At 31.4% G+C, this 25,620-nt stretch overlaps 1 protein-coding gene across 2 annotated transcripts in view; it reads right to left on the bottom strand.

Moving 5' to 3' along the window:
• LOC142322045 (phospholipid-transporting ATPase ABCA3-like) overlaps nt 1-25,620 on the bottom strand; it is a 186,324-nt gene that overhangs the window by 81,166 nt on the left and 79,538 nt on the right. The window contains exons 11-16 of one of the 2 annotated variants that reach the window (XM_075360659.1): nt 25,041-25,196; nt 24,096-24,167; nt 18,171-18,309; nt 16,187-16,436; nt 11,951-12,051; nt 8,414-8,461 (exon numbers count right to left, since the gene is read on the bottom strand). In XM_075360659.1, the coding sequence (XP_075216774.1) occupies nt 8,414-8,461; nt 11,951-12,051; nt 16,187-16,436; nt 18,171-18,309; nt 24,096-24,167; nt 25,041-25,196 (766 nt within the window). The remainder of the gene's footprint in view (nt 1-8,413; nt 8,462-11,950; nt 12,052-16,186; nt 16,437-18,170; nt 18,310-24,095; nt 24,168-25,040; nt 25,197-25,620) is intronic. The other variant, XM_075360660.1, reaches the window with a different exon arrangement.

Below are 25,620 nucleotides of genomic sequence, written 5' to 3' on the forward strand. Positions count from 1 at the left end.
TTATTACTGTGAGATGTAAAAAGTTAGAGGGTGAAAGACAACTCCCATTAAAGCTCATCAGACCTAGGAAGGGGGGAGTGACGACTGGAAGCCTCACAAGCGGGTGTCTTCCCCTACAGGGTTGTGAAGTACTTAGAACAAGTTCATAAACCTGAGGACTGGCACCTTTTCATAAATTTGTCCAAGTATAGTTTAAAAATGGCTAGAGTTTAAAAGCTAGGACTAATGAAAAATTTTGTAAAAGCAATGCATAAGGATAGTCCTGGATTTTTGTACACAGGTAGAAATTTCTGAATGTAAGTGAAGGAAAAATTTAAGAAGAAATATTTGTTGATCCTCAAATAAAAGAGTTGGTCAAAGATGATGTATTAACTCAATGTTAAATAATGTAGAAAATGCAGCTTGGGCTTCATTTAAAGAAGTTTGCAAAAATTTTCTCAGCAAACAAAAATCCAAAAATTATCATGATCTTGTTATTCAACTTCTTATTTCATACAGAGCTATGGGATGTAATGTCTTTGAAAATGCATTTCTTCTACTCACATCTGGATCTTTTCCCAGACAACCCTGGAGACATAAGTGATGAACACAGTGAATATTTCCACCAAGACATTTCGGTGATGGAAAACTGCTATAAAGGGAAATGGAATACTAACATGCTAGCCGATGAACATTAGCAAGAAAAGCATCAGCAAAATCATTCTAACATATGTATAGCCATGCAAAATTATAAATTTTACAGATTTTAACTATATTTTACCTTAATTTTTTTTTTTAAGCATAATTTATTTAAAACTAAGGATGACAGAAAAATTATATTTATAGATCTGTAATGAACGCAAAAAAAAACAATTCAAGAGATGGTATCACACTTATAGAAACATCAAAAAAAATTTTTTTGCTTATCAGTGTAATCAAGTTTTATGGCAAGATTTTCAATAACATTACTTTACAAAATACAGACTCAGATATAAGAAAGAATGAATTTTACTCTCAATGGCATTTGAATGGCAAATTTACTCAATGTACAGTTATAAGAATACTTGAGTCATATTCAATTAACAGCAGATTCAATATGGTCAGCTTGGGTCTGAAAATATGCCCAACTATTATATCTGGGCTACAAACTCTAGGTAGCATAAACAGTATTACTAAATAAACACAAGATTCTCATCATCACTTAATTTATTTCCTTCAGAAAAAAAATTAAATATGCATATCTGTGTACTCATACATAGTTATAATTACAAAAAAAGTAAAATAAAAATAAATTAAAATTTTTTCAAAATAATATATAAGCATATAAAGCATTTCAATATATTATCACTGAAATGTATTAAAATTAAGATATAATTCTGTTTTATAAATAATATGTACAATAAATAAGACAAAACTAAAACCTAAGTTTCTAAAAAAATGAAAGAAAGATGATTAATTTTTTTATTCCAAAGTTACTTCTGTTTTCATGTTAATGCAAAATATTAAATAAAAAAGTTTTAATAACACCAAATACGCAAGAAAATTTTACATAAAAATAATAAAAATAGTCAACAAATATAAACAATAAAAAAGTACATAAAAATAAAAAAATCACATATAGAAATGAGTAACATGCATGTAAATACACATTTGAATGAACTAACACTTAAAACACTGAAAAATTAGTCTAACTTTATCCTAGTCATACTATCCACTTTATTACACAGATCAAATTTATAAACACTGTATATCCAATCGTTAGTTTTCTTTCACATTAATAAAATAGTAAAACTAAGCAGACTCCTCTTCTGGGTTTTCTAAAAACTATTACTAAAGAAAATTACACAAATACTTCAACATACCAACTAAAGTTAAAATGAATTTGTAGAATGATGAAAGTGAACTCCTAACACAAAACAAAAAAAAAGGTGCAGGAGAAAGTATTATGGAGAGCAGCAAAAAACTGTTACGCAGGAAATCTAAGAAAATAAATAAAAATATATATAAGATTAGAGAGATCTGAGTAAATTAACTGATTTTTATTTCTTTACTGCCATCCTGAAGGCTTAAACACACAATGTTAGATCTTGGTCCTTTACCCAGCTTCTAACTTTCAATCAAAAACTTCAAAACAATTTTTAAGATAGGTTTAAAGTATAGAGTAAAGTACTGCAGGTACTTCTTTTTGTAGAAGCAGAAGTATTATTGAACAAGCTAAAGAGCTAGCTATTGGAAGATCAAATCAGGATTAATGGTAAACATGTGATCAAAAAATGTAACACAGTTAAGGAACTTAGGTATTATTATTTTGTATAATACCAACTGAAATTTTAGGAATGAGAAAAATTTCAATAAAATTATTTCCAAAAATCTCGTAGCAACAAAAAGATGACCAGTGTTTATCGGTTAATGTCAGAAGAAGCAAAATTGAACACAATCATTGCAGGTACAGTTCAGGAACTATAAAAAGGTAAACACAACTGACAGATATAGTTAATTAATTACATTGATAATCTTTGTTTCCTTTTCTAACTCTTATGATAAACATCAAGCAAATACAAGAGGTCTCTCCAGAAGATAACCAAACATTTTTAATTATGCGCCAACGATGATATTTAGCAACATGCAATTGGCAGCATTGTGTTTCGTATTACCTCCTCTGTAATCGCATGTTCTTGAATTGCTGATATCTCGTTTAGATATCCCCAGGAGGGATTTGGGGCATACCTAAACAGGTTCAAAAAAGATCCTCACCTGAACGTATATATTGTGGAGCGGAAGATATTCTGGAACATGGCTTTTAGGGTCTCACCTGAACTAGCCAGCTTGACACCAGAAAATGTGATAAAACTTATGTTGAAAGAAACTAGACAATGGGAACTGGTATCAAAGTATGGTAACAAATATTCTCAGTACAAAGGAAATAGAAGAGAGAACTGGAATACTAGCTGACTTAGCTGGGTACTCGGTAGGATTTCTACAGTGCCGCCAGAAAATGATAGTTTCTGGAAAATGTCCTATGAGAGAGGCAAAGAGTACAACCGGAGGACAAAGGGGTGAAGAACAGCTCCCTGCTGAGCTGTCCGCTGGACCGCGCTTGCATGGATCGGCGATGGTGATGACACACAGGGACTCTTAATCTCCCGAGTCTGAAGGCTCCCACTGGGGCCGTGATAATGCTTCAATGCTGGTCTGGCCCCCAGACAGAGGGAGTTGGTGGGGGGGGGGGGTTAGGTTGTTGGTAGGGCGCAGGAACACATACGCACCTCAATTAACACCTTGTGAAACCTGTGGCGAGTCCGACACTGCCCCTTATGGGGCATACATAACTGGTATCCCCCTCCTTACAAAAAAAATATTATTAATAACTAACTGTTAATTATAATTAATAGTTTAAAAAACAGCCAAAAGTTAGTTTATTATTATACACAATAAGGCTAGTATCCTCACAATCTACAGTGCCAGAGAGCAAGAGTTGTGGAAGAGTCTAATAAAACCTTATCCCACAATACAGGTTACAACAAAAAATACAACCATTCTTGCTTTTTCAAATAAAACAAATAAATCAGAAAGTATTCTTTCATTAAAAAAACACAATTTCATTTAAATGAAAAATTTTAAAACTAACAACGTAAATGACCTTTTCATTTATTTATTGTTAAAAACAAAACCACTACAAACTGTTGAAAAGAGCTTCAAATGTGAAGTTATAATAATACTCCTAATTAATAATGAACAGTTAATATTAACAAAAATCTTTCATCTACATTTTTCAGCAAAGAAAAACTTTTATGATATTTAATAACATCATTAATTTAACTCAATGATTTTACATAGAGGAATATATGATGGGCAAAATGTGTCTCCATTATGGGACTTCATTACTTAAAGACCTTCATCAACCCATTAAAGTAATAAAAATAAGGGCATAGAATATTAAAAAAGGTGTGTTACTATGCATTCAATAATAAATATGAGTGCTAATAAATAAAAAACAAAAAATTGTTGGATGTATTTAATCATAGAAGAATCTTATCAAACAATTTCACCAGAAAATAATATGACTGTCAATTCAATTGAACAATAAACTTTCGTGCCATTTCTAACAAAAAAAAAGAGGTTGGTATAATGCAAATTCTCTGAAGGCAATAAGAAATTAAAACAGAAATTGAAAAACTGGTATAAGAAAACAGAACCATAAAACAAAATTAGTGAACTTAAGAATAAATAGGTCTACTAGAATAACGTGTTTTTAAAAGAATATAAACTTTTTTATTTTGTTATTCATATTCCACAAATAATAATGTATTGAGAGGGGGATGGCGAGGGGAAAGAGAGGGGGTCACTGGACAACTATACTTTAATCAGTTAGCTTACAGCGTGAAGAAAAAACAAATGCTGCTTTTTTATAAGTCGGTTCAGTTTTTGTTGTAGTCCTATATTAACCAGCAGTTTAAAAAAAAAACCAATACAAGTTCCAGACCATATCAAACAGAATGGTTTGATAAATATGATGTGATTGAAAAGAATAAAATAACCATGTGTGTAATTTATTTGTTAAAACATCACTTCACATATATACAATGTAAAAAGACATTTTGAAAAGTTGCATTCAAATCTCAGCTTCTTAAAAGATGAAGAAAGGAGAGAATGTTTTTTATAAAAGAAAAAACAGAATCATTCAAAAACCAGTGTTTTAAAAACTTTTTTGATTCCAAAAAATAAAATAAAAAATAAGACAAGCTTTTCAGGAGAGATTAAATAAATTTAAAAGTTTGGGAAATGCGTTTCACTTTATTTTATATCTGTAAAAAACTGAATTCAAAATAACATAGTTAACCAAATTTATGTGGCTAGGTATATACAGATACTTAGCCATAGCAACATAGAGTGGAAAAATAAATTTGAAAACTTTATTTCCAAAGCAGAAGGAAAATTTCTTAAAGTAGTGCAGATAATAATGATCCCACACTAAAAATTGAAAATATTATATTAAACATATGGGACTCTTTATATCAATGAAAAAACTTGCTAATCCTTTTTTTAACAATATTTGGATCCACATATTCGTCTGAAAAATTGTTTTCCTTTTTTTTTAAATCTACAGACAGAAATAAACTTAGAAATGAATTGACTGCAAAATGCATTAAACTAATACATACGGAATATGAACCTAATATTAAGAAATTATCTAAAAATAAGCAACAGATTTCACATTACATATACTTTTACTAACTTTATTATACATACACATATCTGTAACTAATATTGATTAATAAAGAATGTTTCATATATATATATACATGTGCTTTTCTTTATTCCTTGTTCATTCAGATATTCAGTGCAGAGGCGCCAATAGACATGGTGTCACCTAGTGTGGTAATTCATGGTATTGCCCCATTATATCAATTTTTTGACATCAACCTTTATTTTTTGCCTTCATTTGCAAAAGAAAAAGTTTTAAAACAAAAAGGAAACTTAAACCTTTTTATAGGATTTTAAAAGTGAGTTTTTTTTTTAAAAAAAAGGACCAACTAATAAATAAGGATAAAAAAATAATGAACAAAATTTGACCCACTTTTCAAAAATGTTCATCACTGAGTTATACCATTATTTTGACACCATGTCTGATACCAATTCAGCTGATAATAGTGCATCACTACTGATATCCCCCTCTGAAAAAGCCCATGAAAAAGCCCTTAAATTGTGTGGAGAAATACATCATTTTAAATGTTTAAAAAAGAAAACTACAAAGTAATCCAATGGCGCTGATTTCAGAGGTCATTAATAAAACTGCAAACGTAAGTGGAGGTTGTGCTGCTTCAGTGTACAGTACAATGTGGCTGAATATTAATCTACAAATGAATTATGGTCTCCTAAGAAAACAACACTCTGCAAGTCAGTTGAAGAAAAAGTTGACAATTTCAGTAAAAACGTACACATTAATGGAAATTGTTCCGTTTAAAATCATATCACTTTTTCAATCCAGTTTGTGTGTCTTGTTTCTAATTAAAGTTGATATTCTCAAATTTTCGTTTAATCTTCATAGACATTATTTACATCAATTCTGTCAGAATTAAAATTTCTATGAAGTTAACTAGAAATTTTTGTTTTTTTTGGTAAATTAACAGTTATTTTATTCCAAACCAAAAAAAAGTGTATTTTCTGAAAAACCTTTTCATGTTTTACTCTGTTTTTCTTAAAACCAACTAAGACAGAGGTCTGGGATCACTTTTATTTAATTTCTTCAATCAAAAACTATATGGAAACACCTCGATCTGTACCTTAAGAATTTTAGTACAGTTTAATTTCACTGAGGGAGCAGAAAGCACGGTTAAACGTTTCGTGAGCCAAAACTCACTAAGGAACTATTTTCTGACCTATGTTTATATCGTTTTTCTTATTTTTGACTATAGAGTCATCTCACGACAGACTACTATCCAAATTGGAATCATCTGTACATACAGGCGATTCATGAAAAATGTAACAATCAGGTCATGTTCTACTGGTGAAAATAAAGATTAAAGTTCATATAAACATAGGTTCACAAACACTTCATTAGCGAGTGTCAGCAGGCAAAACGTTTTTGCCCTGATTTCTGTACCTTCAGTAAAATTAAACCAGACTGTAATTCTTGTGACAAATGAAATAATTTAAAATGCAATACACCACTTCCCTTGAATTGTTAAGTCACATTCAGTACAATTCAATAAAGAGTTCAGTGGATTGATAAGACAAGTAGAAGATTTTGCCTTTTCCTTGGGAAAATATATCCCTTTAATGGAACAATTTGCAAACTATTTATTTGCTGAGTAATTCAATCGCTTACTTTCCCATGACAACACAACACATTGAAGAAAACAAATAGCAGAATTAATACTATTAAATCTTGAATTTCACATTAAATCTTGAACACTGTGTCTAACAAGGAGTGAGGAACCAAGTTAAAAGTTTCTGAAAAACAATGAACATCATGGATATTGTAAGACTTTTGTACTTCTTACTCTGAATCCATATAATGATTATGAACTCTTCTTTACATCTCTACAACATTTTTGTGTAACTTTTTTCTTCTGCTACAAACAGCTTACATTTACCTGGATGTTACATTTTATCAGCAAGTTAATAACTAAAGATCTTGTAAAAGGTGCAAAGATAGCTTACAGGGTGGTATCTGAATGGGTCTTAAATAATTTCATCCTTCTTACACAGACAGGTAAGATAGTGATTTTGGTCTGGGATAAGAAAGAAAAATAGCATTTAGTAATATGATACTACTGTTAATATTAATAAAATTAGTCAATATAGTCTATATTTTTTTTTTTTTTTGTAATTAAAATTATTAAATTAAAAGGAAAAGTAGTTTAGTCCATTTTCATTAAAAAAATGCAGTAAATGCTGTTCAATGAAAATCAATCCATAATTCAACTATTCACAGAGGTACTTATAATCTGGTAGTTCAACACTGTTTCACAATTGCACACATATTGTTGAGTAAACAAGCATAAAAAATATCAAACTAGCTATTATCAAATGACTGCAGGACACTCAGCATAACCACCGAGACACAAATGATTGTTGTAAGAAGTCAAGTTAGTTCACGGTCCAATGATGGTTCATGGTACGAAGTAGTTTTGACAAAAAGATGAAAGTTAAAAAAACAGTCATATAAAATAAGTTCCAGGTGTTTGTTATGGTGAAAAAAGCTTACTCAGCTTCCCAACCAGAAAGTGGACAGTTTGAAGTCAAACCAGACAGTTTATGTTTTAACATCACTGTCCCCTTAATGGTGTCTTTTAGCCACTACTCTGTTTTCAGATTCTACTTAAAAAAAGATTCTGTCCTCATGATTGATTTAAGGATAAAACAAGCTACAGATATTACAATTAAAATCACTACTATCCAAACAAGGAACAATGTTATTAATGGATCCAAATCAAAAGAAAACTGCATAAGATATATAAAAACCACCCAGAACACCACACATAAATCAATCAAACCTAGTATTTATTTTCTAGTAAACCGAATCATCTGAAACAGTTAATGTCAGAGAAGGCCTTGCTTGTTTAAAATTACTGACTAAGGATTCCTTTTAAACACAAAATATGTTACACTTTCTTTTAAACAAGTTAAGTGAAATACCATATTTCAACTAGCCTAATCTCTATTTTTTCCATTTAAAGAAGAGTAGAGTTAAAATAAATGGACATATTACAAGTAAGTAATTACACATGCAATCACCACAATAAACTGAATCACAAAAATTATGTAACAGTAAAAATTAAGCAGATTTATGAATATACAATTAGTATTATACATTGAGTTAATTTTTTTTTTTGATAAATTTCTTTTAAGCCATACATAAGCTGAAATTTTACATAACATTAACTCCTTGTCAGTGCATTTATATATAATACATAGATTTTTAACATACCCTTAGTTTTTTTTGGCAAAGTACCGTTTTTGATTAACAATGATGCACCTGGAAAACACATTTTCTAATTTTGTATTTATTTACAAAAAAAAACCTGAATAACTATAAAATAAACCTCATTACATTTTTTCAAGTATACTTTTGAACTTTGCACCATTCACAGACAGCTTAAAATTTAACCGAACACTGTAATTAAGTTGTAAAATTATTTTTTGATTTATAACTAATTTATTTTCTTATTTAAAGAGAAAAAAGATCACTGTTTAATAGTTTGTTAAACAAGTAATAAAGGTAGAACAATCTCAATCTTATGTGAACTTTATCTTAACATACCTAAAACATAGTTTATGACACCCAAGATGAAGTATATTCGAGTGAAGTGAACCTTTAATAAAAATGCCACACAGTTTCATTAACCATCCAGACTGTTTCTGCAAGATTTGTGGTGAAGTAACATTAAAGTCTCAGAGGAGAAATATAACTCCACCAATAAAAAAAAAATCTACGAACTACATTTTAGATGTTAAGTAGATCAGGACAGATTGTGAGCACCACATATTTGCTGCCAATTCATATTTAAACTATTGATTGGCTGAATATTGTCACATGACATTTGCAATTCCACGGTTTGAAGAAAATCAAAGAATCACTTCACAGACTGCTATTTTTCTATAATGAAAATATCAGGAATACCATCTAAGACTAGACACACTGTTAAATATGTTGATATCCACATCCAATATAAGGCCAGTGCCTCCCAGTCAACATTTTCAACTCCAGTATAACCAAAAACATGGAAATTAGATGAAGATGAAGCTGATGGTGTTGAAGATTGTGCATATTTATCATATAATGAACAAGGGAGACACCGAGACCTTTTAGAAAATAAAAATACCGAACCACACTTAATTAATCAGAATTAAATGATCTTGCTCATGATCTAAATTTATCCAAGAATCAAGCAAAAATTCTCACATCATGATTGAAAGGATAGAATCTTTTTACAACATAATATTAAAATAAATGCTTTCCGTGACAGGCAGCATTAATCTGAACATTTCTTCTTCTAGTAAAGGACTAATAGTTTACTGTAATGATATGGAAACTTTACTAGAAGCTTTGGGACACTGTACCACCCTGGTGAATGGGATCTTTTTATAGACTACTCAAAGTGTAGTTTGAAAGCAATACATCTTCATGTTGGAAATAATACCCTATCAACTCCTTAGCTTGTGCAGCTCACATGGAGTAATATGAAACTTGTGTTGGATACGATTCAATATGAGAAACATTTGTGGCATATTAGTGGAAATCTGAAAGTGATGTTACTTGGTTTACATCCTGGGTATACTAAATTTTGTTGCTTCTTGTGTGAGTGGGACAGCAGGGACAGGAAGAATCTATATTAAAAGAGGTGGACAAAAAGAGAAACAGTGACTGTAGGAGAGAACATTTTGAATGTAGCACTAGAAAAACCTGAAAAACTTTACCTTTCACCACTACACATTAAGCAAGATTTAATGAAAAATTTCATTAAAGCAATGGATCTTGATGGGATTGGATTTCACTTTGTAAAAAACAAGTTCCTTAATATAATTGATGCTAAGATAAAGGAAGATATATTTGTCGGACCACAAATAAGAAAACTAATGAATGAATTGAATTTGAAGATAGTTTGAATGACTGAGCATGAAAAGTTTTTAAAAAAAGTTGTAAATAAATTCCTTCAAAATCCTATGGTAGATGACTATAAAGAACTTATAACTGAGCTTCTTAAAAAACTATAAAGCACTTGGATGTAATGTCACTAAAGGTCCACTTCTTAGATCCTCAATTTGGATTTTTCCTTATCAATCTCAAGGCTGTGAGTGATGAACATGGAGAAGACTTACACCAGGAAGTCCATAGAAACAACCTACCTGGGAAAATGGAACCCAAGAATGCTAGCTGACTACTGCTGGAATCTCAAGATTAATGTACCTACAGCAAACTACATCAGAAAAACAAAAAGAGGCAGATTTTAAGCATGTAGAAATTGCATGTACAATACTGTTATATTACCATCACAATCCTTTTCTTACAACAAAAAAAAAATGGTAATTACAAACAATTTTTGCCAGATAGAAAGAAACACATTGAAATCACCATCAAAAATTCTACAAGATTCAACTATAACATTCCTTTACACAACAAAAAATTACTATGGTGAATAGCTAAAAATTGAAATTTACCTTAAAAATTAAACAGATGTAAAATGCCTATACAGTATGCTAAGTGTGAAATAAAACCGAACGAAATAAAAGCAATATTAAGAATTTAATCTAAAACAACAAAATTTCCATATGTCAAAAGGCAAAAACATATTAGTTTTAATCAAATATTTGAATCCAGATGCACAAACTCAAGAAATCGTAAGACATCAGAGAGCATTGATACACTGTTGCCCAAGATATTTCAGATGTTAGCTCCAAGTTTAAACTTCCAACACCACAATGCTGCATAACAGACACAGCCACAAGGATGGTGATCTCTTAGTGGGCAGTCACAGCAAACACAAGTGAATGCATCAGTTTGATTCATGAGATATCCATGAGTAAGTTTAGTGTGCCCTATTCGTAAATGGCAAACAATAACATACTCTCGACGGTTATTCCTGCATAAAGAGCTTCAAGGTGACACAGTTTTCTTAACTGGACAAAATATATTGTTGATTATGGCAATCCATTCACTTTGCCACGCATCACAGGCCACCTTCTTATTCTTATGAAAACAAAAAAAATCATCTGAAAGATCACGATTAGTCAAAGGCTGCAAACAGCTTCTTTTGCCGCACTACCATTGCCTGAAATTCCAATATGGCAGGGTTCCAGCAGAAGCTCACACTTGTGTTTCGCCAAGTCATTTCAGAAATAATAAAGTTGTATCTCAGACAACAGAGTGTCTGTTGTCCATGTTGAGTACATGTCACTAACTGGCTGCAAAATACTCATGGAATCTGAACAAACAAGTACTTGTCGATATGTTGAGCTAATTATATTTAAGGCCTTATTAATAGTAAACAGCTGGGCAACAAAAACACTGACAACAAAATCTTACTGTCCAGTGGTAATTAACTTAAGATGGGCAAATAATAAAATTTGACAATAATTTGGAAATATAAATAATTTATGAATAAAGCATCTAGAAAGACTAAAAAAAAATTACTTTTACAACTTTTAGAATAAACAAGATTTTATTTTGAAACTGCAGTTACCGGCACGGCACGTAACTTATGCCAAGTTCAACAGACAGACATTTAAAGAAAGTGTCTAACTTTATATTACATTGGTAATAATTACTTAGTTATTGGTAATTGTAACTTTAATATTATAGTGGCAAAAATTTGGCCAAATTGGTGTGACTGATAATAATTAATGAAAGAATCTTTATATCATGCAATAAAATATGCATTTAATAAAAAAAAAGAAATAACTATGCTAATAAATGCACATACTTGATAAATAATTATTTTAATATAACATGTATTTATTTACTTACACTCCGTACTTGTAGAACGGTTGAATGTCTGATTTTCATGCGAGTTATTACTAGATTTATCAGTCTCTGCATTTTTCTCCATTTCAGATATTTCACCGACCCTAAGAGAAAATATTAAAAAAAAAACTAATAAACAAGGAGTAATGAGAGAAAAGCATTAAAGCGAATAACTTAACTGTTCAACATAATATCAATGAGAAATCAAATGAGATCACCATTTGCTGAACATTACAAATAAAGATTGTAATAATCTGCACTAATGACATTTACTCTGCAAGAGATATTTTGTTATGCTAATGCTTTAATAAGAACACTTATAAAAACTAAAATTAGAAATTCTATTATAAATATATATTATATTTTTTTTGCTTTTTGTTTTTTTTTCTTGAACGCACAACAAAATGTCATTATCAGCGACCAGACATAATATTACTACCATAAACAATTTAGGTTAATTACACTAAACTTAAAAATTAAATAATGCAAATATAGAACAACAAATAAAAATCAACAATTAAAGCACACAATATGATAATGGAATATTCCATGTAAAGTACAGCATAGACAAAGTGCCTATGATGTAAGTTAAAGGTAAAATAAAACCACTATAAAATACAATATTAAAAATCAAACTTAAAACAACAGTAAAATTACCATCGAGCATAAATGGATAAAACATATTATAATAATAATTAAATATTTGAATACAGATGCATGGCTTTAAGTAACAGTAAGACCGATAACATTATCACATTGTTCCCTAAAATATTTCAGATGTTAGCACCTAATTTAAATTTCCAACACAATGCTGCATAACAGACACAACCTACAAGGATGTCGCGTTCTATTAGTCGTCAGTCACAGCAAACACAAATAGGTGAATAGGTCTGGGTTGTGGGATGTCCATGAGCAAATCTAGTGTGTCCTATTCGTAAACAACAAATAATAACCTCCTCTTGATGGTTATTCCTGCATGAAAAGCTCTACAGTGACAGTTTTACTGCTTTACAGTTTTAAAGCTCTACTTAATCCAGTTTTAACTGGATTAAGTTTACTGTTGATGGTAGCAATCCATTCACTTTGCCACTCATCACAAACCACCATCTTCAGAAAACAGGCAAGATCATCTGAAACAACGCAATTAGTGAAAAGAGGCTGGAAGCAAGCCTCTTTGCTGCATTACCAGCATGCTCATTGCCTGAAATTCCAACATGGCTGGGGATCCAGCAGAAGCTCAAACTTGGGTTATACTGAGTCATTTCAGAAATAATAGATTGTATCTAACATACAACAGAGTGTCTGGAGTACATGTGTCACTAATCACTTGCAAGCCACTCATTGAATATGAACAGACAAGTACGAGTCAAAATGTTAAGCTAATTATATTTAAGATCTTATTAATAGCAAACATCTATGCGATGAAAACACTGACGATGCTGGGAAGACTAAATATGTACATCCTATTGCCAATCACTAAAGCACAATCAACAGAATTATCAAGTTTAGAGCAATCTGTATAAACTACAGCATCAGGATTCATGTTATTTACAAAATTATAAATTTTCTCTTATAAGATAACCAGATTCATGTACTTTTTAAGATGTCAACAAAGATTAAAACAATAATTTACAAGAGAAGGCCACCAAGGGGGATTAATAAAATTGTCCCCCCACCCCCCCAAATAATAAATTGGGTGAGGTAGTAAGAACAGTAATTATATATTTAGAGACAAGAAAAAGCATGAGCTCTGATCCGTAAAGGAGCAGATCTCTGCTGTTCCTGATACTGACTAAGATTTGGGTTGGAAGACACCATATCAAAAGTCAGATGGCTGGTTGCACTTTAATGCAAGCTATACAGGAACATTTCATTTGGTTTCATCTATACCAAAGAGATGGCTCATCACTGTCCACTAGTAGACTACCATGAGGCTTGAACAAAATGCACCTATAGCAAGATGGACAAATGAATGATGTACTACGTTGAGCATTCAAAGAACGCGACTTGTGTGAACGAATAAGCCACATGCCCGTAGTCAAAGCAGGAATGGACCAAAGCTCAGTAGAAGTGCAACATACATACTCAATCAGATCCTTTTTGGCTTCAGCTCCTTTAAATGTGTTACCGCATCATTTGTTCATCAAACCATTTGTCGTCTTACACAATTCTAAATGAGCTATTATGTTTTGGAGGATCTTCTCAGAAGTAGCTAAAGATCTAAATACAATGTAAATTGAAAAAATGCATCTACAAATAACGAACATATATAACCCTACATGGGTCTTTATAGTATTTGACACACAATTTTTTATAGTACATACGACTATGGCAACCAAGTTAACACTTAAGAAACTTCCCTGTGATATTCCATTTTCTTATGTGAAATTTTTGTATATGATCATTCTAACTCAAACATGAAAGGACCGAATAATGAGGAAACCTGGGATAAAGGCCAGGAGATTCCCTTTGTATACCCCATTCAAGCTGTGTATTTAGGATTCCTCTCCTCCAAGCAGTTTCATACACCTTTTGCATTAAAAAAAAAAAAAATACAAGAAAAAGGCAAAGTAGAAAGACATTTTGAATAACAGATTCCAGGGCAACTACAAGAATGATAGGCAATCTACCTAGGCAGAAACTATACTGTTCAAACGCAATTAAGACATTTTTCTCTCAAGGTACCATACCAGACGACAGTTTACCATTCATCCTATCATCTTGCACAGGGTACTAGTCAAAAATATAGGGCGATAACTTGAAGGGCACGATTTACATTTAACCAGGTTTCAGTATGGGAATCACCAGTGCTTTTGAAAAAACTGGAAAAACCTGCTCAGAAAATATTTTAGTATAGATAGACAAAGATGTCATAATGCAGTATCTGAGAGGTGTGATAACATACTGAGCTTGACATATTATTTTCAAGGAAGTGTCACAGGAATTATTCAAGGCATACCTTAGTTCATCAAAGAAAAAGGAATGTTTAATTTAATTGCAAGTCTCCAATAACAAAGGGGCATTTTTTATCTGCAACATACACCTTATACAATTCATTAAATAATAAACCCTCACATACCTCAATCACAGTATGATGATGGAAGGGAAATTAATGTACGCAGATTTCCAAACATGTTCCCCACACCAATTTACAATGTTGAAATGTTAAGTCTTGTACTCCTGTACTCTTCGTCCCATCAAGGAATACTTCTGTAGTCTTCACTGCAGCACAACTGTAGTCTTCGTCCCATCAAGGAACAGCAGATTGCCTTGGTTTTCCAGATGTTACAGGAATAGATTCCCTTGCACTATCAAGTATCTGGTTTGTAAACATGGTGAGTTGATGGAACACACTACCATTCCTGTCATATTGGCCAAAGGGATATTTGTACCTGATTCAAACTGATTTCTCAACTAGCCATTTGCATGGCTGACTGAAGAAAATCACTATTACTGAATGAGATAACTCATCTTCAATCACTTGCAAAGAAGTTTTTGGATATGTGCCAGATAAGACGTGAAGTAGGAATGCTGAACACAAGGACAGATCGATGCACAAAAATGTCCCTGATGAAGATGACATGAATGTAGATGATCCATTGTTCAATAAGCAGAGATCCAAGTTCAGCCTCCATTGATCAACTGCAGTACCTCGAAAAGAACATGATGATGAGCCCCACAAATAGTGACGGGCATTGAAATCACTAATTATTAGGGAGGGCAAAGGAATCTGTGATAACAGATTACACAGAGCATCCTCACTAATACCTTCACTGATACTGCAGGGATAACTGTAGCCAGTGGAATACACATGACAAATATGCCACACTTTATGTTCTCTACCCTCAGTTTGATGATCACATCTCTTGTTGATGTAACAGTGAAAAGACACTTTATCCTGGGAACAGAGGTGAGTTTCTTGCAGGCACACATCCAAGAACTTTCTTCCTTTAGTAGGATTTCAATATCCTCACAGCGAGGTTGCAAATTGCAAACATTTCACTGACTAACTAATATTTGTACCCATAAAAATATATACATTTTTTTTTCCCTTTTTTTTAGATATATATTTAGAACTCTGCATGCTAATTATTTATCAAATACTATCCAGTTTTTCTTTTTTGTATTTATAACTTTTACTAAGTCTCTGGTTCTTATTGTATTAAATGTAGGTGGAACACTAAACTAAAACATACATCATGAACAAATTTTTTTAAAAGAAATAAGTTTAATACTCACTTTAGAAATACTTCCTCCATTGTAGTGCAAGAAATACCAATGCTAGTAATAAACAATTCTGATTTTCTTGTTTCTAATTCAAAGAAAAGAGAAGCAAAAGCAGAAGAACTTTCAGTTGGTAAATTGTAGACAAGCTGACCTTGATGATGTGATCTTAATTTACTGCCTGGCACAGAATTTCTAACAATATCAGTTATAAAATTTGAATCAGCTTGTGGTTTAGTTAGTAATGTCATGAAGTATCCAGCCCCTGTAAAAAAACAATCAAATAAAAAAAAACATTATCTCCTCAATTCATAAATATACTGATAGATCCCAATTTAAGAATAATATAATACTATTTAAAACCAATAACTTGTTACCACTAACTGAAGACAAACAGTTTAGATTACATCAAATATAACTGCAACTTAAATTAAATAGCAGTTACTGCTAAGTTATAAATGCAATCTACAGTTATTTGCTGTAACAGTTACAGCAAATCTAACTTTGTTGGGGGCCAATTTAATATTGAACTTTAGGATCAGTAAATTACTATATGGAATGCTTTTGAGCTAAATGAAAAATGTTACTTTTATTATTATATGAAAAGCCTTCTTTAATATCCGCAGTCAAAAACTGATTAATAAACATCTACTATTAAAATATGACATACGAGGTCTGTAAATAAAGTAATGAGACTAGTTTTTTTTTTTGCAGCCAAAGTTACAACAATGTAAAGTTACTAGTAAACATATGGTTATATGAACAGCTGATATATATAGGTACTAATATTTTTGGTCTATTGTTGCCAACTTGAGACGTAAATAAACTTTTCGTGAAACAAGTTTTTGTTCATTACAAAAATGAGTAATACTAATTATGAGCAACGTTGTACAATGTTGCTAAAAACCGTGCTAAAGTTTTGTGTTAAACTCGATGTGAATGAAACTTTTTCAAAATTAATCCTGATTTTCTAAAAAAATGTTATTACTGGCGATGAATCTTGGATATTTAAGTACGACCCAGTAACAAAACACCAGAACAAGGAGTGGCATACTTCAAACTCACCATATCCCAAAAAAGCAAAAATGAGAGAATCAAAAATCAAAACCATGCTAATTTGTTTCTTTGATAGTAATGGCATTGTCCATAAGGAGTTTTTGCCTACAGGGCAGACTGCGGCAAAGAGTTGCCTGTGTGGGACCAGCCATCAAAAACAACTGGATGCTGCACCATGACAATTCACCTTGTCACACTACACTCTCAATTAATGAGTTTTTAGCAAAGAAAAGCATTTCTGTAGTTTCTCAACCGCCTTATTCACCTGACTTGAGTCCCTGCGACTTTTTTTCTGTTCCGAACATTAAAAAAAAACACCTCAAAGGACACCATTTTGGAACAGTTGAAAACATTGAAAAAAATGTAACCGACGATCTGAAGGATATTCTGGTTTCTGAGTTCCAACACTGCTATGAAGAGAGGGAAAACCGTCTGAAGTGTTGTGTGGCTTCCCAAGGGAACTATTTTGAAGGTGATAGAGTTCATGTGTAATTGAATTATAAATAAAACGTTTTTCTGAACCAGTCTCATTACTTTATTTATAGACCTCGTAATTCACATATTTCTTCAAATCCATATTTTTTTTCTCTAAGAATGAAGAAAACAGCACACGTCAATGAAACACTTTTAAGCAACAAATTGTTTACAGAGTAAAAAAAACTTTACTAGCTATGTGTGCTAGCAACCTTACAGCACCTTTATTTTATGTGGCCTTACAATAAACATGGAAAAACACATAAATAACAAAGAAGAGATCACAAAACTATAGTAGTAGTAATAATAATAATAATACAATGATAATTAAACAACATTCACAATCTATAAAGCACAATGTTGAGGGATACAAAATTTAATTAAAAACTAAGGTTATACATATTAACACATTTTTAAAACATAATTTTATAAATATTTATTAGTCAATTTACTAAACCTTGAAACTTACCATAAACCTTTTTCAAAAACATTGAAGTACCATAGCAACGAACTTTGCCATGATCCATTATAGCAATACGATCACCAAGAACATCAGCTTCCTCCATAAAATGTGTAGTAATAATAATTGTACGACCCTCACGAATGTTCTGTAATAATACAAACAAGCCAACTGAATATTATTAAATTCCAACACATTTAATATAATAATGTGTCTTTTTGTGTACAGGCTACATAAATTACATTCTGTAAATAAGCATAATATGTCATGACCAAATTATCAGAAGTCCAAATGACATTAAACAATGAAAAATGGAGCAATCAGAAGTTAAAATAAATTAATAAAGAAAATTTAACACCAAAAAGGATAAGATAACTACCTCTATTCATTAGCTGTTGAAAATAGAATAGGAAATTAGAGAGGAATCTGGAATAAAAATTGAACAGATTGTAGAACACTTATACTAACTTTGATGTCTCCTCTTCTTCCTAGCAAAATGTAAAAACTTTTAAGCTCTTTAAATTAATGAAACATTGAATTAATGATATGAAAAATTGCTTGCCCTTCACCATGGTTCCAAATATTTTCAAGAGATAAAATAAGTAGGGGGACAACAGGTATGAAAAAAATTAAATATGAAATTATATTATAATGTCAAAATAATCTCAAATTGTTATTTTTGTCTTAAATCATTAATGTGTATAATGTATATATTTTTTCTTATTTGATATATTTTTCCATTCCTTACATCACAAATAAAATACTCAGTCCTATTGACAACATAATGTCCTAATAAAAATATGTTTGACATTTCCAAAACTCATTTTCCGTTTATTTAGTTTCCTAATTTAACAGTTAAGACAACATAATACAATAACTTCTAGATATTTTGTTCCGCTTTGTCTTTATAATGATTGTTACTTTAGTAATGTTATTGAAGTTTGCTATGTTTGTTCAAAATCTTTCTTTAAACAGTTTTATTTTTAAGCAGTTTTAAAAAATTTGAAAAACTTGAAAAACTTTTGTTTTCCCTCTTACATTATAAATTTCTCCTTTTCCTGACATATGCTACCTAACATTACTAATTACTCTTTTTAAAAAAAGGGCATATATTCCTGAGACGCACTTACAGTTAGGGTTGGGGATGAAATTACACATGTTTTTAGACCGTAACTTGGACACTTCTAAACCAATCAACCAACAATCAACAACCAATCAACAATTAGCTTTAAATAAACGAAAAACGTTTGAACTACAAACTGTAGTATCGATTGTCCATTTGAAAAAATACATGAGGTTTTACAAATGTTTTTATGAGTAAGTGAAAATCAACCACTTGACAGAACTTTAAATATTTTTTTAAAAACATAGATAAATACTTTGAATACTTAATACTACAGTATTAAGAAAAAGGAAAAGTGGGAAAAAATGGGAAAAACATTAAATTTATTTATTATTTAGAGTGATTGGACTAATATTGCTTTTCCTAGAATTTCCCAGCTCCAAAGGCAGGTTCTCGCTTTTCTTTTTCCTCTTCATCTTCTTTTGAATTCCTCAGCCTCATTATTTTTCTTTTCTGTATATATTCATTCATTCTACTTCTTAATATCTTGTCTTTCCTATTTTCATCCTTTCTCGTAGCCAGATTTGCTGTTTTATGGCCTGGTAAAACTCCTGTCTTCTTCATATTTGAAATCATAGCTCACTAGCCAAAATTGAAATTACTTAACCTTCTGCTACAGCTGTTTCCACTAACCATCGTGACACACTTTTGTTTTGTCACAAACACTCCAAATTTGGCTGTGCAAACTTTCATTTGCATTTTGCATTCTTCCTTTCAAGTATCATTCCAATAAATTTTTATCTTTACATCCCACACATATAGGAGCAAGTTTTTATAAAACTGAATTTATAGGTGTATGTATATGTTCATTATGACTACCAGGGGTTTAACCTATACCAAGAGCTCTGTTATAAACACATATACTACTTTCATAAACAGGACATTTTTATGTTTTGGGTTCTTTATCAGTTGAGCAACAATTATGCAGACTTACCAGAACAGACTGCCTCATTGGTTCAGCATCTCTGTTTACATTGTTCATTATTGCACTGTGATAGTAATGGATGGCACAAAAGTCATCAATCTATTGTGAGATGGTCTCATGTTGACAAATAGTTGTTATTTATGTATTAATCAATTTATTTTTATTCTTCACAGATCCAAAATAGACATGGATGAGCCTAAGACCACGGAATAACTGTGTCAATGTTTTTGATAAACAATGGATCAGTGATTTTGGCTCAGCGTGAATTTTGTCAATTCCTGGGCAACAACTGGCCAAACACTGTGATATCTAGCCACTCGCCTCAAGGAAACTGGCTCAACGCGGGACAGTAGGAGACATGGTTGGCCACATAGCATCTGCATGGCCAAGAACATCACTGTTGTGGCTGCAGATGTCCAAAATGACACCCAAGCATCAACCAGACGATGCGCCATGCAACTGGGCATCAACAGACACAGTGAATTTTGGTGTAATGCTTACAGATGTTACATACAAAATGCAAACAACAAACCAGTTAATGACTGCAGACTGCCAGGCTCGTGTGTAGTTTAGCCAAGCGCTCTTAAACCTTGCCAGCGAAAATGAGAATTTTCTGCTCAAAATCATCATGAGCAACATTTGCACCTATGCGGATATGTGAATAAGCAAAATTTTCATTTCTAGAGCACTGAGAATCTGCGTGTAATTCACGAAAAGCCATTACATCCTCTCAAAGTTACTGTTTGGTATGGTGTTTACGGAGAAAAAGTCACTGGCCCCTACTTCTTTGAAAATGACATTGGTAACACTGTGACTGTCACTAGTGCACGTTACAGAACCATAAACAATGACTTCTTGCTGCCACAAATTGACAAATTGGGTTTGAGAAACATGTGGTTTGGGCAAGATGGTGCGACCGCACACACAGGACAAGTAAAAATGGATATTCTAAAGCCAGCATTTCCTGGTCACAATCTCTCATTTTGGTGATTTGAATTGGCCTGCAAGATAGCTCAATTTGATAGCTCCAGACTTCTTTCTTTGGGGGTTTTTGAAGTCTATCTTTTTGGGGTACAGAAACAAGCCTCAAACCCTGACGGCCCTAAAGCAGAATATCCAACAAGATGTGGAAAATTTATCGCTTGACATTTTAAGGAAAGAAATGGTATATACATGTTGTGAAATGAGCCAGATGTGCATCAACTCTGACAGTGGTCACTTGGCCAATATTATCTTCTCGACTTAATGACACAAAATGTAAACATCTTAATAAATGTAATCAAACAACAGAACTGATTTTTTTCATTTTTAAAACAAAGTTACAACTTCAGAAATAGGATGAGGGAACTTTTGTGCCACAAGTTATGTCAGCTTTATTACTGTGGATTCTTTTAAACTTCCATAAGTTATGATTATAAGTTATGATTTTCTTAGCTTGACTACTTTTAACTATGTTATGTAGTACTATACGTAATCGCTTTGCCACAGGTTTACACACTCTTCCTTTTCTTAAATTACACTTTTTCCATATATATACATTTAATCCTTTCAAATGATTAAAAACTTTAGCATTTCCATCACTCAATATTGTATATAGCAAAATTTGAAAAACTCAAAGATTTTATTTGAAAGTGGTCTTTCATTTTTTTTAAAGGAAGTGCTCTAGCTGCAATGGAAGAATACTGATGTTTCCCGAATGAATAGTTCCAAAACGTAATGTATTTTGTAGAATTTTTTATAATCTTTGTGAGAATGGTACACGTCCCAGCACTCATGTATAAAAGTCAATTGGATGATGCTGATGAAAGAGAAAACAATCTTCACGTGGTATAGCTTAATCCTATAATAAACACGCGAAGAATTTCTATACTACTCAACAATCCACAAAGTACAGTTTGTAGGACATTACATGCTCACAGACTGCATTCTTATCATGTTCAGAAAGTTTAACCCCAACAGCTAGGTAATCACGCCAGACAACTGTACTTTTGTAAATGGGTTACCAATAATTACCAACTAATTTTGTTCATACTATTTCTGGACAAAACTCCTTTTACCCGTAATGGCATAAACAACGCAAAGAATTCTCACTCTGGTGGTCTGAAGAAGAAATCCACATGCTGCAGTTTAATCAAATTTCCAGCAACGATTTCCAGTGTTTGGTGTCATATGATCAACAACAAATTAATAGGCCCTTTCAAACTAGATCAACATGTCACAGGGAGAAATTATCAAATATTTTTAAATAATGAATTTCTTACAGTGCTTGAAAATTTCTCATTGGCGAAACGAATTGAAATGTACTATCAACTTTATGAAACATATACATATTTCACTAATGAAGTAACACGAAACTACTCTATTCTATATGGTTTTTTCTAGATGAAAAATTTGCTGGTAAATGGATTGGACATAGAGGGCTGGTAAATGGGCCACCTAGAACAATGAATCATACTCCCTTAGATTATTGTTTATGAGGATAGAAGAAATGCAAAGTATACATGCAAAAAGTAGACACGTGTGATGAACGTGTGAACACGTGTGAATTAAAAGTATTTTAATTTTCAAAGGTCTAAATTGATGTACTAAAAACCGCTGTTTTTAGTTTTTACAAATTCATAACATTTTTCTGTAAGTTTTATTTTTAAAAACAAAAGTTACTTTTTTTTTGTTTTCATTGACTTTTTTTGCAATTTTCTCAGAATTAAACTTTCTAGTTTTGATAACAAAATTAAAAAATTTATTAGTCTCTTAACAAAGTTATTGTACTTCAAACCTAAAAAAAAAAAACGTATTTTTCATCACAAAAGTTTTGTGTTTTATGTTGGATATCATGAAAAATATGGGAGATTAGTTCTGAAACCCATTTTAATCAATTTTTCAGGTCAAAAAACACAAGAAACCATCAAGTTTACCCCCTATACAACACCTTAAAAATTTCATTATGATCTCATTTCACAAAGGGAACTGAAATCTTTCCTTCTGAATCAACCTGTATAAATAATAAATGTTAGAACCTGTTTGAAAGATGTGTAGAAAGTTTTAAAGGTAGATTCTAATTTTTTGGGTAGGAAAATGGGCTAAAATTTTAAAAGAATAAAACTACAAACATTACAAAGTTAATAAATGAAAAAAGTAACAAAATTTGTCATTATAAATTATAAAATATAATTATAAATCATTTTTTATTGAATAAAAAGATATATTTTAATCAATAGTATATATGTCAACCGCAAAAGAAAAATTATGACAAAATGTTAGCAGCAATCTTGCATGAATAGAATAAGGATGCCATTTATGAGAAAGTGTTAAATCTATGATGGAAAACAGCTAAATCCATAAAAATAATGCAAGTATGAGCAATGCAAGAACCTTACTTCCAACACCTCTTCATTCGCTGACTGCTTTTCTTCTTACTTATCACTTTCAAAGAGATATATTTTTTCACATTTAACATACTGCCATATAATAAACTATTTCTAAATCAGTATTTTAAATCAGCAAAATTCAAAAAATAAAACACTTCCATCAATCCAAATTCATTTACTAGTCAATAAGAAACATTTACTTTCAATTTTATTTCACACTATTCCTCAGAATGATACTTGATAATGCAAAAAATTAATGATATTTTGCAATTCCCCATTAAATCTACTTTTGGCATGACATTTTTCACGTGCTACAAAATTACATTTTCACATTCCCATGAACAACCTGCTTTATATTTATTCTGTGGTGAATTAATTCATCAATTAAAAAAAAAAACGAAAAGAAAGAACACAATTAAAATTTCTATTAATGAAATCCTCACCTAAAAATACACAAGTAAATTTATTTTTCAAAAATTAAAATCTAAACATCATCAAAAGTAATAGCATACACTCACCAAAAGAATATCCCACATTTCCCTTCTTGATTCAGGATCCATTCCTGATGTTGGTTCATCCAACACAAGAACCTAAAAAAAAAATTTAATTTGATAAAAATAAAAAATTAATTTAAAGAGTATCTATATATTACTGTTAATATATTAATAATATCTACTGTCTAAGATGGGAAAAAAGGCAGTTTATAAGAAGTTTTTATATTTACTTGATTCTTCAAACACTAGAGACCAGTGCTGAAGAATTAGAGGAATGGCAGTTAATGACAAAGAGTGAGAAAAATGTTAAGAATAAAATAAACATAGCTTTTACTAGTCAAGTTTCTTGGTAAAGGACTCTGAATTTACAAAAAGAGTTTCCAGCTGCTTTGTGTGGTATGTGATAACATATTGATCTGAATCGTGTACAGCCAGATGAAAGAAGATAAAATACTTGAATTATTTTAAAATGGTAATTAAACAAAAGAATAGAAAAAAATGTGAAATAAAATATAGAAAGAAATAAAAGAGCAGAATTAAGATAGGAAAAAATCATGGTTACGACATACCCTATCCAAAAATCTTCAACAAAGCATCACAAACAGAAAAATGGAAAGGAGAGGAAGACAAATTACTGAGATGCTTATGGAAAATAAAACTGTAAAAAGTTGTAAAGAAATTAAGGAAAGTGCTTAAAACAGAGTAATGAAGGGTTTAGTAAACCATGTAGAAAGAGAAAAAAATTCACAAAAAAAAAACTTTTAGCATAATTAATTTTTAACTCAAGGAAACTCATAAAATAATTATAAAAATAATGAAAATCTCTTATGCTAACTAGACAGAAACAAAAAAATACTTTAAAAATCCAAGTGCTTCACATAAAACACAGACAATAACTTACAGGCAATAACCTAATGCCTTACACTTTAAGAAACAAAGAATGCACTTACACAAAAAAGTGTTCCTTACCTTGGGTTCAGCAATAAGGGATATTGCCAAAGATAATTTACGTTTCATGCCACCAGATAACTGATCAACTTTTACATTTGATTTCTCTAATATATTTAGTGTCTGTAATAATTGGTGTCCACTTTTTCTTGCTTCATCAATGGTAAGACCTTTTAACTATAAAAAAAGGAAAAATAAAATCTCTATCATGGACAACTGTAAAAAAAATACTATATATATACACGAGGGTTATTTTTTTTCAAGGTCCGATCGGTCGCAAAATAAAAACCCATGCAAAAATCGAATGAACCTTCGCATATGTGTTGCGCAGTGTCTCTAGTATGGCCTTCAATCACGCCACATCACTTTGTTTAGTTCTGAACACGCAGCTAGCATGGAAACATGTCTACAACAATAACATCTCTCGCCAAGTGCATGCGGTAATTCGATTTCTTCAGGCTGAGGGGTGTATTGCAGCTGAAATTCATCGACGAATAGGTAATGTGTATGGTGAAACTTCAATGAGTGACAGCAAAGTGTGGCAATGGTGCAGGACTTTTAATCAGGACGTACAGATGTTCATGATGCAGGCGGTCAGGGA

This window comes from Lycorma delicatula, chromosome 3, assembly GCF_047948215.1.
Source record: "Lycorma delicatula isolate Av1 chromosome 3, ASM4794821v1, whole genome shotgun sequence".
Taxonomy (NCBI): Eukaryota; Metazoa; Arthropoda; class Insecta; order Hemiptera; family Fulgoridae; genus Lycorma; species Lycorma delicatula.